The 14,708-nt window shown below is 48.6% G+C and overlaps 1 protein-coding gene across 4 annotated transcripts in view; it reads left to right on the top strand.

Moving 5' to 3' along the window:
- fbxl17 (F-box and leucine-rich repeat protein 17) overlaps nucleotides 1-14,708 on the top strand; it is a 937,144-nt gene that overhangs the window by 34,487 nt on the left and 887,949 nt on the right. For all 4 annotated transcript variants that reach the window (XM_038805146.1, XM_038805144.1, XM_038805143.1 and 1 more), the window contains one exon: nucleotides 11,598-11,855. In XM_038805146.1, coding sequence (XP_038661074.1) covers nucleotides 11,598-11,855 — 258 coding nt within the window. The remainder of the gene's footprint in view (nucleotides 1-11,597; nucleotides 11,856-14,708) is intronic.

Below are 14,708 nucleotides of genomic sequence, written 5' to 3' on the forward strand. Positions count from 1 at the left end.
TAGGGGATGGTTTCTTTAATGTGTTTAGGGTGGAAGCTGGAGAAGTGGAGCATTGTGAGGTTATCGTGGGCTTGCGGTAAAGCAAAGTGCTGAGGTGACCGTCCTTGATGGAGATGAGTGTGTCCAAGAATGCAACCGATTTTGGAGAGTAGCCCACTGTGAGTCTGATGGTGGGATGGAACTTGTTGATGTCATCGTGTAGTTGTTTCAGTGATTCTTCGCCGTGGGTCCAAAGGAAAAAAATATCATTGATGTATCTGCTGTACAACGAGGTTACATTCGCCCTCCGCAAGGCCTCACACCACACCTCCTCCCCCCCGCCCAGTTATTCCTTTCACTTTGCCGTAATCTCCTCCAGCGTTACTGTGTCTTCTGCCAGAATCTTCCCATAAATTCTGTAAGTACTCAACTCTTCCAACACTGCCAACGACAGTACCACCGGCTCCACCAATGAAGATGACGGCAGCATCGGTTAGGTTGGAAAAATCTTCCTGGCAAAATTCCAAACCTGCAAGTATCTGACCCCCTTCAACTACGCGAACCTGTATTTCTCTGCTAATTTTTCCAGGAATAATCCCCCATTACTGCCACCCCCTTCTTCCAATCTCTAAACCTGGCATCCAATCTAGCCGGTTCAAACATGTGATTGTCCCTAATCGGAGTCATCATCGGCCCTCCCCCTGCCTTAAAATGCAGCCGTAAAGGCTGTCCAGAACACCTGAAGTCTAGGGCAGAACATGTGGGTGTGGTTGGCCCTTGACACCTCGCGCAACTATCTTGCACCTTCAGGAATAACCCGCTCGTGTATCTTTTAAGTGCACTCTGTGCACTACCTTGTGCTGCATCAGGATTAGACTGGTGTAGGAGGACGTGGAGTTGATCCTGTGCAGCTCCTCAATCCAGATTTCTCACCCCCTCTCCATGGCCAGCTCCTCCTCCCATTTCCGTATGGTCTCATCCAGTGGGGTCTTGACCTTTTCTATGAGTGGTCCGTAGATGGCGCCACATTTGTCATTCCCCCTAACCAGTCCAGCCACACCATTGTTTCCAGAAATGTGTCCCCCTTTTGGGAGTTGGAACCTCTTTGAGAGTTCCCTAGGGACACAAGTCTGTCGTCCATAGACATGTCCTTCACTCTCTGTTTTGTTCTGTCCTCCCTCCATGTCCCAAATGTGACGTCTAGCCTCGCCAGTGTGAAGATATGGTTGTTACAGATGGGGTCCTCTATGGACATCTCACAAGCTTGAAATAGCGCCTGAATTGGTTCTATGTCCTTAGTGTGGCCAGTGCCACCGAGCTTCTGGAGTGTGTGTGTGTGGTGGGGCCCCGCGGGAGTGGTGCAGTGGCCAGTGCTCGAAGAGATGTCCCCATGCAGGATGCCTCCTCCATTCAGACCCAGTCCACCTCTGGTTCCCTTAGCCACCCTTCACCCTCTCCGCATTTGCTGTCCAGTTGTAGAATAGGAGGTTCGGTAAGGCTAGGCTTCCCATGTATCGCCCTCACTGTACAATGGTCTTCCGTATCCTGGGGACTCTTTCCTACCCGAGAAGACGGTGATGATTAACTAGTCGACCCTGGTGAAGAAGAATTTGGGGATGAAGATCCGGAGTGATCTGAATACAAAGTGGAACCTCGACAGCATGTTCATTTTTAACGCCAGATCCTGAAGAAGTCTGTACCCTTCCCGCCAGCGAAAGAGGGAGTGAGTCCCATCTGTGCAGGTTCCTCTTCATCTCCTCCACCAGGCTGGAGAGGTTCCATGTGTGGTGCCTCGTGGATCCCCAGGTAACTGAACTTGGTTTGGGTCACTTTAAACGGTAGTTCTTCTAGCTCCCCTCCTCCTTCTCGGGGGTTCACCGGGAAGATTTTGCTCATTCACAGGTTGAGTTTGTAACCTGAGAAGGTACCAAATTCCTTCTGGAGTTCTGTTATCTTCCTCATGCTGCCTAGGGGGCTTGACTTGTAGAGAAGCAGGTCATTCGCATAGAGCGAGAGTCTTCTCCCTGTCCCCTCTCTGAATGCTCGTCCACCACTCTGATGATCTAAGTGCGATGGTCAGTGGTTCGCTTGCCAGTGCGAACAGGAGCAGGAATAACGGGCACCGCGCCTCGGACCCCTGTGCAGCCGAAAGAATTTGGAGCTAGTGGTGTTCGGTCGTATGTTCGCCATAGGAAAGCTGTACAGGATCTTCACCCACGCGGTGATCCCTGCTCCAAACCCCACCGTTCAAGCAACTCCATGATGTACTACCATTCTACTCAATCGAAGGCTTTCTCAGCGTCCAGGAAGATGATCACCCCTGGCGTCCTCTCCCCGGATGGGGTCTTTATTCATTCAGCAGGTGTCTGATGTTCGCTGTTAGTTGTCTGCCTTTGACAAACCTGGTCTGATTTTCCAATATCACTTCTGGCAGACAGCTCTCCAGGCGCCTCGTCAGGGCTTTCGTGAGGACCTTTGCATCAGTGTTTAAGAGCAAGATGGGGTCTGTATGCTCCACATTCTGTCGGGTCTTTGTCCTTTTTGGGGATCAATGTGACCGAGGCCTGGACCAGCATGGGGGGAAGGGCACCTTTGACCGTGAGTCATCAAACATCTCCTGCAAGTGCGGGACCAGCGCTGCTGCAAATTCTTTATAAAAATCTCCTGGTAATCCAGCCATTCCCGGTGCTTTCCCTGGCCGCATGGAACCAATGCATTGCACAATTTTGCCTACCTCTCGTGGTGCTTCCACCCCTTGCTTCCTGTCCGCCCGCACCACTAAACCCAATCTGTTGAGGAACTGTTCCATCACCTAAGTCCACCTCTGCGCCTCCAAGTTACCTCGGTAAAAGTTTGCAACGGTCTCGTTAACCTCATTTGGGTTTGCTACTATCCTACCATTTCTGTCCTAACTTGTGCTATCTCTTCTGCGGCTGATTGCTTCCTTAGCTGGTGTGCCAGCATGCAGCTGGCCTTGTATCCATGTTCGTAGCAGGCCCCCTATGCCTGGAGGAGCTGATGGACTCTCTTCCTTGTGGAGAGCAAATCAAATTCCATCTGCAGCTTTTTCCTCTTCACCAGCAGTAGTACAGTTGAGGCCGTGGAGTACTGCCAATCCACTTCTAGTATGGAGTCGCTCAACAGCTGCTTGGCTGCCCTTTCTTTCCTGTCCCCTAAGGGCCGCATCAGCTATGACTTTGCCTCTGGTCACAGCCGTCAGTGCCTCCCAGAATGTGGAGAGTGAGACCTCCCCGTTCTAGTTGGTTACATAACCGTCGATGGCTTGGGATATCTTTGTACAGAATTCCTTATCGGCGAGGAAAGCTGAGTCCAGCCTTCATGGGGCCATTGGGCCCGGCCCGTCTCCAATGTGGCGTGTGGTTGGAGGTTACAATCACAGAGTATTCTGCCTTTGTTACCCCTGGAAGCACTAGTTTTCCCTCCGACAAAGAAGTCAAGACATGAGTAGGCCTTGTGCACGTGGGAGTAGAAGGAGAATACTTTTTCTCTCTCGAGTGATTGAACCTTCATGGGTCTACCCCCCATCTGCTCCATAGAAGTGTTCAACTCTGGTGCCATACCTGTCACGGTTCCTGTCCTGTGGTTGGACCTGTCCATTGTCGGTCCTGTCCGCAGTTAAAGTCTCCCCCCTCCCATCAGTGTTGAGTCAGTGTTTAGGTCAGGGATTTAGGCTATGGCTTTTTTTGACAAACTCTACGCCTCCAAGTTCAGGATGTGTATATTTACCCAGTCTACTGGGACCCTTCCAGGATCCCATTGACCATCACTTATCTCATCCTCCTCTTTCCCCCCCCCGTGAGGACTCTGGATCGCTTCACCAGCCCGTTGAGGCCCCTCATGTTCCACGTTACTATCCGATTGCGGAGGGGGGGGGGGGGAGAAACTGCTCCCTCCCCTCCCCCTCTTTTTCCCTCCCTGTAACTCCTTCCCCTGTGCTCCCCCCTCCTAGCACTCCCTCTCACTCCCCGGCTTTAGCCCTTCTTTACCCCCCTTGCCTTTTGTTTCCCCTGAAGTTCTGTTTTTCCCTTCCTCTCTGCCAGGCACTCCCTCCTCCCAGTAGGCATGCCACGGCCTCCTCCTTCGTACTTCCGTACACCAGCCTGCTCGCTAGTGTAGTAGTTCCCCTAGTAGTCGGATTCCCCTATTTAACCGACACCAACCTCTTCCCCAACCCCTCCTCTCCATGCCTCTGCTTGTGGTCGTCCCTGCTCCTTTAAAATTCTTACTGTTGCATTCTGGCCATTGCCCTCTATCGTTGGCTACCCACTCCATTTTTCTGGACAAATGTGTTGGCTTCCTCCGGGCCATCAAAGTAATGTACGTGGCCCATGGTAGAGCATGCCGAACCATACCCCACATTTGTAGAGTGCGGATTTGGCACCGTTGAATTCAGCCTGGTGCCAATGTCCTGGTACAGGCGATGGAATGTCCTTCCCCTTTGCACCCTCTCGCGCTCTTTTCCCACCTCCAGGATCCGTTCTTTGTCTTGATATCTGTGAAGCCTCACTATTATCACCCAGGGTGATTCCCCGGTCCTGTGCTGCTGCCAAAGCGACCGGTGGGTGCAGTCTACCTCTGGGGCTTGGCTAATCCCTCCTTGCCGAAGCTTCCCAAGCACCGCTGCTACGAATTCCGTGGGGGTTCTCCCCTCCAGTCACTCCGGCAGCCCCATGATTTTCAGTTTTTTGTCTGATGCGATTGGTTCCCCAGGTCGTCGACTCAATCCTTCAAGCCCTTCTGGGTCTTGACCATGCTCGCTACCTCGGCCTCTAGTTCCGCGATCCTGTCCACGTGGTCCATGTCAGCTTTTCGAGGTTCTTTGTCATCGTCTCCTGGATCTCCCGCCTTCACGCCATATTGTCCTTTGCCTTCCACATGGGGGCCATTGCAGCTTCCACTACTGCCTCGATAGCTGCCAGGAGGTCTTTTCTCATCTCCTCCCTATGTCTCTGGAGGTGATGAAGCACATCAGTTTGTCCATTACGCCTGGGTCTGCACGGGGAGCTCTGCGGGATCGACCCTCACCGGTTCTGTGCCTCCACGTGTGATTCCCTGCTCTGAGGCTGAGGTTCCCCAACCCTTGTCTTCACTGAATTTTCAGCTGGGCAGCTGATTCTTTGCCATCTTGCTTGGCAGTGCGGTCAATGGGGGGTTAGTTTGGGGGATTTGGGCCGTAGTCAAATTTCTTGGACGAGAGCCACCTTTCACGCGATCGCTCAGCTCATGACCACCAACTGCCTCCTTTTCTTTTTAAAAAAAAAAGTAAATTTAGAGGACACTATCAATTTTTTTTCCAATTAAGAGGAAATTTATCGCAGCCAATCCATCTATCCTGCAGATCGTTTTGGGTTGTGGGGGTGAGACCCACGCAGACACGGGGAGAATGTGCAAACTCCACGCGGACAGTGACGCAGGCCAGAATCAAACCCGGGTCCTTGGCGCCGTGAGGCAGCAGTGCTAACCACTGCGTCACCGGGCTACCCATCCCGACTGCCTCATGATCCCCGCACCAACCTAACACCTTCTCCATGTTCGCCACCCGGTAATAGTACATCAGGTTCGGCAGCACCAAACCCACAGACTGGTATAATAATTTCTGAACTGATGATGGAGGGAGGGACGTTGATGAAGAAGAGTCATATTAGACTTAACCATAGCTCTGTTTCTCCCTCCACAGGTGCTGCCAGACATGCTGAGATTCCCCAGCACTTTGTTTTTAATTCAGAACTCCAGCATCTGCAGTATTTTGCTTTTAATGTAGCAATAATCCATATGAGTTGAAAGCTTTTGTGAATTTGTTGCGGTTATTTTTTTTGGCTATCAATTTGAATTGATGTTTCAGTTGCAGTTCTCTTTTACCTAAAAAGGAATTACGGTTTGATCAGTTGAAAATTTAAAAACTGACATTGATGAATTGTTGTTACATCAAGGTATCTGGAACCATGGTGGGTAAATGGAGTTGAGATACAGATTAGCTATGCTTTAATAGAATGACTGAAGAGGCTTGGGCTTGGAGGTGGGGAGGGTGGCGGTGGTGGTGAGGAGTGATGTAAATGTCCTGCTCCTGTTTCTGTATTGCCCCTGAATGCTCAGTCCAAGTCGCTGCTTCTGTCAATTATTGTAAACATGATTTTAAACCTACTGATATTTTTTTATGTCTCATCAATCGTTGAGTTAGTCATACTCCAGTGCCACTTACTGAAAGCTGAACTTAATTAATTGGCCTTGATTTCTGAAAGATTATTAGTTTCTAAGTTCTGAAGGCATATTTTAGGTAAAAGTAATGTCTAAAGCTGTAGATTCTAAAAGCAACACCGGAAACATCTTAAGTCTTGGTTAAGAAGTAGTACTCTTCCCTCTGATCTGATTGTTGATCTTTGTGGATCAGTAACATTTGGATTGAGTGCTTGCTATTCTGTTTTTAAAATTATCTTGATTGAAGCTGTTCTATAACACTTGAGAACCCTGTTGCTATTTCTATTACCTTTAATTGAGCCACAGAACGTTTGCAAAGATTTATAACTGGCCAAAAGGGTGGGAAAATGAATGGAAACTAGCAAAGGATGACTAGTAAAAATAAGAGAAAAGAAAATAGATGTAGAGTAAACTAGCAGGAAATATAGAAATAGATGGCAAGAGCTTCTATACGTTTTGAAAAGGAAGAGGGTAGCCAAAGTAAATGTCGGTTTCTTATAGGATGAGATGGGAGAAGAAATAATGGGAAACAAGGAAAGCATGGTAACACAGTTAGTACTGTTGCTTCACAGCTCCTGGGTCCCAGGTTTGATTCCCGGCTTGGGTCACTGTGCGGAGTCTGCACGTTCTCCTCGTGTCTGTGTGGCTTTTCTCTGGGCGCTCCGGTTTCTTCCCACAAGTCCCGAAAGACGTGCTTGTTTGGAGAATTGGACATTCTGAATTCCCCACTTGTGTACCTGAACAGGTGTCGGAGTGTGGCGACTAGGGGCTTTTCACAGTAACTTCATTGCAAATGTAAGCCTACTTGTGACAATATTAATTAAGATTATTAAGTGGTGAGGACATTGAACAACTATTGTATAGCTGGATTCCCAGGCAAAGGCATGAAAAGCATCTCAATAATATTCGAAGATCAGGGGGCAAAATGGAGGAAGGAACTCAATATCACTAGAAAAAAGCACTAGGCAACCTAATGGGACTGAAGGCTGACAAATTCCCAGGGCCTGATTGTCTGCATCCTTGATTCCTAGAGGAAGTGGCTGCAGAGATATTGGACATATTGATTGGAACCTTCCAAAATTTCCCAGTTACTGGAAAACCAAATGTGAGGGGGACACAAAGAGACTGTAAAGGGATGTAGATAGATATCTCCAGGTATTTAAAAAGGAAGTGAGTAAGTAAAGTAATTATTGTTCTTCTAGAAACTAAGTCTGGGGAATTCATAATGAAAGATAAGGAAAGATCGGATTAATTGACCATATGTCTTCACTGTAGATGATGCAAATACCATCCCAGAAATAATTGTGAATCAAAAGGTGAAAAGGAAGGAGTAACTTAAAGCAATGATAATCACCAGGGAAAGTGTCTTGAGAAAATTGTTAGAACTGAAGTGACAAGTCCTCCGGTCCTGATAGACTTAATCCTAGGGTCTTAAAAGAAGTGGCTGCCGAGATTGGGGATGCATTGCTTTTAATTTTCCAACATTCCCATGATGCTTGAAAGGTCTAATCAGATTGGAAAATACCAAACATGGCTCCTCTAATCAAGAAAGAAGGATGGACAGCATGGTGGCGCAGTGGTTAGCACTGCTGCCTCACAGCGCCGAGGTCCCAGGTTCGATCTCGGCCATGGGTCACTGTCTGTGTGGAGTTTGCACATTCTCCCGTGTTTGCGTGGGTTTCGCCCTCACAACCCAAAGATGTGCAGGGTAGGTGGATTGGCCGCGCTAAATAGTCCCTTAGTTGGACAAAATGAATTGGCTACCCTAAATCAATTAAAATTTAAATTAAAAAGAGAAAGGAAGGAGACAGAAAGCATGAAACTACAGGTTAGCGACCTTACCATTTGTTGCAGGGAAAATGCTAGAAATTATTGTTAAAGATGTTCTAGCAGGACATGTAGAAAATCTCAGTGCAATCAGGCAGAGTCAGCATTGTTTGGTGCACTGGAAATAATGTTTAAATAACTTACTGGAGTTCTTTTGAGAAAGTAACTAGCAATGTGTATAATGGGGAGCCTGTGGTGCAGTGTACTTAGATTTCCAGAAGGCATTTCACAAGTTCCATGTCAAAGGTTAGTATTCAGTAAGAACTCATTGTCGGGGATCACATTTGAGCACATAGGATTGACTAACTAACAGGAAAGAAGATAGGCTTAAATGGGTTATTTTTGGGTTGGAATGATATTATGATGGAGTGTCACATGGATCAATGCTGGGGCCTCAACTATTTACTATATACATCAATGATTTGGATTGATGGAGCTTAATTTGCTGATGACACAAAGATAGATAGGAAAGTAAGTTGCGAAGAGCACATGAGGAGCCGACAAAGGGATCATGATTGGTTACGCAAGTGGGCAAAAATTTGGCCGATGGAAAATCAAAGATCAAACAAGGTTGCGGAAGGGTTGGGTGGGGCAGGTATATTACTCGGGTTTTGATTGTAAGATTCAGGGGGCCATTGTGTTGTTAATAAGAGGGTGCTTTTTCTCTGGTTAATATATTGTCAGACCCACGTGTCAGGTGGTGTTGGTTAATGTGTGTGCACCGAACTGGGATGACACGGCATTCATTAATAAGGTGTGGGCATCGATGCCAGACCTTGATTCACATTGGTTAATTATGGGGAGGGACTTATATTGTGTTTTAGATCCGAGGTTGGATCGGTCGAGTGAAGGCGTGTTCGTGGAACATTTTTGCATCCAGCCCGAATGGAACACCTGCCCTACCCACCCCTTTCTCAGCCTTATCCGATCTACCACCTGCAGATGCGTTTCCTGGAGCATGACCACATCTGCCTTCAGCCCCTTCAGGTGCGCAAACATACAGGCCCGCTTGACCGGCCCGTTCAGGCCTCTTAAGTTCCAGGTTATAAGCCAGACTAGCCATAACCCTTTCTAGGTCAGCCTGTGCTCGCGCCCCCCCGCACCTCCCGTTCCCCCCCAGTGGCAGACTCCTGCCCCGACCTCCTCTACCGACTCCAGCTCCCCCTTGGCCATTCCAGCAGCACCCCGGTCCCCCCTCCCCCCCTCCAGCTAGGTCTCCCCCTGGCTGCATTGCTCCCCCCATTGCATTCCTGTGAGTCAGCCGACTCCTGCTGACCCTGGCCACTTCCCCCGCTTCGTCGACCTCCCCAGTGTGGGAATCTCCCCATCGCCCTCCTGTCCATCAACGGGCTCTTCCCACCTCCCCAACCCCAGCCCCCTCCACTCTCAGTGCGGGAAAAAGCCCGCGCTTTCCAGCACCGGCCCGCCCCTTTCCACCCTTAGCGTGGGAAAAAAGCCTGCGCTTTCCACCCACCTGATCCCGCCCCCTCTGGCAAAGCTCCCTTTCCAGGCCCAGTCCCAAATCCCCCGGTCCGGGGGCGCCATCCCCATTTCCAGCCACCAACGCCCAAAGGCCTATACCTGCCCCCCCACTACGAACCCATCCAACAGACAGAGAAGAAACATTGCCCAACCTAACCACCCAAAACACAACATAACAGTCCCACCGATACCCCCCTCAGGGACCCCTCGTCCCCGGCCCTCAATCCGAGTCCAGCGTTTCGGCCTGAATAAAGGTCCACGCCTCCTCGGGCGTCTCGAAATAGTGGTGACGGTCCCTGTAGGTGACCCACAGTCGTGCTGGCTGCAACATGCCGAATTTCACCCCTCTCCGATGCAGCACCGCCTTAGCCCGATTGTACCCGGCCTGCTTCTTAGCCACCTCCGCGCTCTAGTCCTGATAAATCCGGACCACTGTGTTCTCCCACCTGCTGCTTCGCTCTTTCTTGGCCCACCTTAACACATTCTCTGTCCGCGAACCGGTGGAACCGTACCAGCACCGCCTTCGGGCTCGCCGGGCTTGGGCCTCCTCGCCAGCACTCGATGAGCCCCCTCCAGCTCCAGGGGCCCCTGGAAGGCCCCCGCGCCCATCAGCGTGTTCAGCATGGTGACCACGTAGGCACCCATATCCGATCCTTTCAGCCCCTCCGGGAGGCCCAGAATCCGCAGGTTCTTTCTTCTCAACTGGTTCTCCCTGTCCTCGGGCTTCGCCTGCCATTTCTTATGGAGCGCCTCGTGCGCCTCCACCTTCACTGCTAGGACGAAGATCTCGTCCTCATTCTCCGAGACTTTTTGCCAGACCTCCCGGATCGCAGCCCCTTGGGCCGTCTGGATCTCAAGCAGCCTGTCGATTGATGCTTTCATCGGCTCCAGCAGCTCTGCCTTCAGCTCCGTGAAGCAGTGCTGGAGAAACTCCTGCTGCTCCTGTTACCACTGGGCCCACGCTGCCTGGTCTCCACCCGCCGCCATCTTGGTCTTCCTCCCTTGCACCTTTCTCTGCTCCAATTCCACTTTTTTCACCGCTCCACTCCGGGTCCAATCCATATAGTGCCGGGGGAATATTGCTGTCCCCTTCCCACACTGGGAATCGTCGAAAAAGTGCCGTTGGGGGCCCTAAAAAGAGTCCAAAAGTCAGTTTCTAGCGGGAGCTGCCGAACGTGCGACTTAGCTCCGCATGCCGCAACCGGAAGTCTCTTTGTCACAGTTGAACAACACCGTTAAGAACTGAGAACTTTAATGTCTTGATTAGCTGATATCCTGAATTTTTTGATGATGAAGTAACCTGGATTGTGTATGCTGAATTGAGGTTGGTGGAGGATCAGGCATCAATGCAGAGAACGGGATGGGGTCTGAACATCAAAAATGTACTTTTGAGCAGAAGAAACGTTCTCCAATTACCTTTCAATTAAAATCTTGGAAGATGTTTTCTAGCTCTCGACTCTCATTAGGTTTTAGATTTTAATCCATCTGTAGAATCAGCAACCCTGGGATTAATTATTGTATTTAGCCAGCACTGGGACCTGAGATTATGTTGAGCCCAGTTTTCTGAGGTAAAAGTCTCTCTTAGCTACATATCAGATGAGTTTGAACATTCTGAACCCAATTCCTCCCCCTGGATGTCGGTCCACCGTACAAATGAGGCCAAAGTCTGAAGCATCAGCTGAGGGGAGCTGGCATGGAAAAGTGCTAATTGTTGCATTCAGACACTTCGATGCGCCAAAGTGCAGGAGGCCTTACTCTGGGTATATTGCTTTGCCTGTGTTACACCGATTCTGAGTGCTAAATGTTGGCATCGGGTGCCAGATGTCCTTTTTGTTCCGAGAAATAATATTTTATTACACATAGGTTGTAAGATGCAACATTTAAATAAAATCATACTTAAGAACAGAAACTGTTGGTGTATATCAGAGATTTTATTGGCTTTCTTTTGAGTGATCACTCCTTCGAGACAGTGTTTTCTTTCAGCCCTGCAAAACAGATTGTTTTGACATTGATAATTTGATATTGATTGAATTCGTTTTTGAATGCATAAATTTGCAAATAAATTACTTACTTGTGTTCTTATTTCTTGACAGATCACTGATGATATCCTTAAGAGAATTGCGTCAAAAAATCGAAACACAATCCAAATTAATGTTTCCGATTGTCGAAGTATTTCTGATTCAGGAGTGAGTTCCATAGCATCGCACAGCCAAGGACTGCAGAAATATATTGCATATCGATGCAAACAGCTCAGTGACATTTCTCTCATTGCAATTGCTTGCCATTGCCCGTTTCTTCAGAAAGTTCATGTGGGAAACCAGGATAAGCTTACAGATGAATCCTTACAGCAGGTTTTCACTTAATTACTTTTCTACAGTTTTTTGAACTTCTTTGAAGCCATATTTCTGTGATCATATTTCAATTGTAGCCAGGCATTTCAGATCTGCAGTGTTAGGAGAACGGTATTAGTAGAATGTGCTTGTAACATCTGGCACATTGATATAAATTAAAAAACACTTTATTCACCTGGGATTGGGTTAGCCTATTTAAAGTTTGCTGCATTATTTGTTAACATTATTGGGCCTTGGAGATATGACTGACAAACCGCTTCATGAACTAGAAAACTTAAGGTGTAAATTGTTATGGTAGGAAAGCATTAGTTGAATTCGCAAGCAAGTTGATGTCCACTGATCTTCAGTCTACCAATGGAAAGAGATGCGCATGCACATTGAAGTTTAGTATTTATTCCCCTCATCTTTCCAGTAAATCGACTCCTGTTTGGTGCTGCAGCAATGTGACTTAACTTGGCTTCTTATAGTTTGAGAAATCACAGGTTTTAACTTACAACTCATTATGGAATGTTTTAATTTATTTGTTGCTCGTTCTTCATGACCTAAAAATATAGTTCAAAATGAATGCAATTTTTAAAAAGGTTTTTCAGCAGACTTCTCAGTGGTTCAGTAGGTGAGTGCATAAGTGGTGTGATTAAGGCATTACAGAAGGAATTTTTGGGAGGTTACTCTGACATCAAGCGCTGAATGTTGCAAGATGGAAATCATGAGATCCTTTTGGCTTTCTGATAGTTCCCTGAAAAGGAACTATAAATGCTAATAGTTTCATTTGCACCATGGAATTTCATTTTTAGAGCAAGGGATCCAACTGCTGAATTCCCCTCCCAAGGAGAGCAGAGGACATGGGTGATTTAACATTATAAGTTGCTCTCAGAGCTTTTGTGTGGGATTCTCTGGCCCTTCACCCGCATGTTTCTGGGCAGCGTGCCATTTGCTCGTGGTGAGATTCTCTGCTCCCACCTCTGTCAATGGGAATTCCCATTGAAGTTACCCTATGCCGCCGGGAAACCGCAGGTGGGGGTGCGCTGCCAGTGGGACCAGAGAATCCCACCGCCAGCGAACGGCTGGAGAATTCTGACCTTTACCTCATTCTTTACTTCAGGTCTTTAGACTGTCTGGAACCACATTAATTCATACAACCTGATGAGATGAGCTTCTTTGTTTAGAAGTGGGCTAATTTTGTGCCCCATCATGTTTTTCTTTCACCAAAAGAGATAATGCTGGAAAATCTCAGCAGGTCTGGCAGCATCTGTAAGGAGAAAAAAGAGCTAACTTTCGAGTCCAGATGACCCTTTGTCAAGCTTTGACAAAGAGTCACCTGGGCTCGAAACTTCAGCTGAACCTGCAACAAGCACTGCAACTTTAGATTTAGATTTAGAACAGTACAGCACTGAACAGGCCCTTCGGCCCTCGATGTTGTGCCGAGCAATGATCACCCTACTCAACCTCACATATCCACCCTATACCCGAAACCCAACAACTCCCCCTTAACATCACTTTTTCGGACACTACGGGCAATTTAGCATGGCCAATCCACCTAACTCTTCTTATCCAGTGAGAGTACTGAGCATGCCAACCGCTGAACAAACTTCGGCCTATGGTTGTTGGCCCAGCCGTTACGGCGGAAACGTCCCTGGATTCTGCTAAGGGTGATTCCGGTCCGTACGTGACTTGCGACTGCCAGCCCAGGCGTGACCGCAGGCAGTGAGGGCCCAGCAGTCTCGGCGCCCCGGCAGGGGTGGGCTTCTGCCTCTGGACTGGACTATTCATCCGGATGAGCCTGATGATGAGGCTGCGATGCAGTTGAATTACATGGTGGTAATGGAGCCCCCTATGGCTCCCATTCAGGTTTCAGTGCAGGTGAGCGACCTTTTGTTTAATGTGGGGTTGGATACTGGGGCAGCGGTTTCTGTTGTGGCACAAGATCTTTGACTGTATAAAGCGCGGCTGGCAGACTTTGACCTTTGGCAGACATAACGGCTCGGTTGGCCACGTATAAGAGGAACAGCTGCGTATTGTTGGGACGACATTGACTCCGGTGGTTTATGGACGCCAGTTGGCTCGCCTCCCTCTCATTATTGTTCAAGGAAATGGCTCCAGCCTGTTGGGTTGTGACTGGTTACACCATTTGCTCTTGGACTGGCAGCACATTCTCCAAGTGGAGTCCGGTGGATTGTGTGAGGAACTCGGCAACTACCCTGAAGTTTTCCAGCCCGGCTTGGGGACCATAAAAGGGGCCGTGGCCAAGATCGAGATTGACCTGTAGGCTCAGCCGCCCTACTTCTGGCGTGCCTGATTCCTTGTGCCTTTGTAGAGAAGGTGGAAACCAAACTCAACAGGTTGGAGAGTATATTCGGTCTCTACGCTTTGCAGATTGGGCGACAGCGGTGGTCCCTGTCATGAAACTGGACAGAATGGTCCATGTGTGCGGGAATTATAAATGGCGGTCAATACAGCCTCCAGGTTGGATTACTACCCCATAAACCTGCAGTTAGGACCTCTTGGATGCTCATTCACAAAGCTAGATGTGAGGATTGCATATCTGCAGCTCAAGCTCAACAGGTCCACCTGCAAGCATGGAACAATAAATACGCACTACAAGTCACCCAGCTGCCTTTCAGGCCGTCATCGGCATGTGTGATCTTCCAGCGAGTCATGGAAAATATCCGGCTGAGCTGACCACGCATCACACTGTATTTGGATCACCTTCTGGCCACGACCAGCATACATTTGGAGAACCATGAGGCGGTGTTGCTGCACGTCTGAAAGTGAAAAATGAAATGAAAATTGCTTATTGTCACAAGTAGGCTTCAAATGAAGTTACTGTGGAAAGCCCCTGGTCACCACATTCCG

This window comes from Scyliorhinus canicula, chromosome 8, assembly GCF_902713615.1.
Source record: "Scyliorhinus canicula chromosome 8, sScyCan1.1, whole genome shotgun sequence".
In the NCBI taxonomy this organism is placed as follows: domain Eukaryota; kingdom Metazoa; phylum Chordata; class Chondrichthyes; order Carcharhiniformes; family Scyliorhinidae; genus Scyliorhinus; species Scyliorhinus canicula.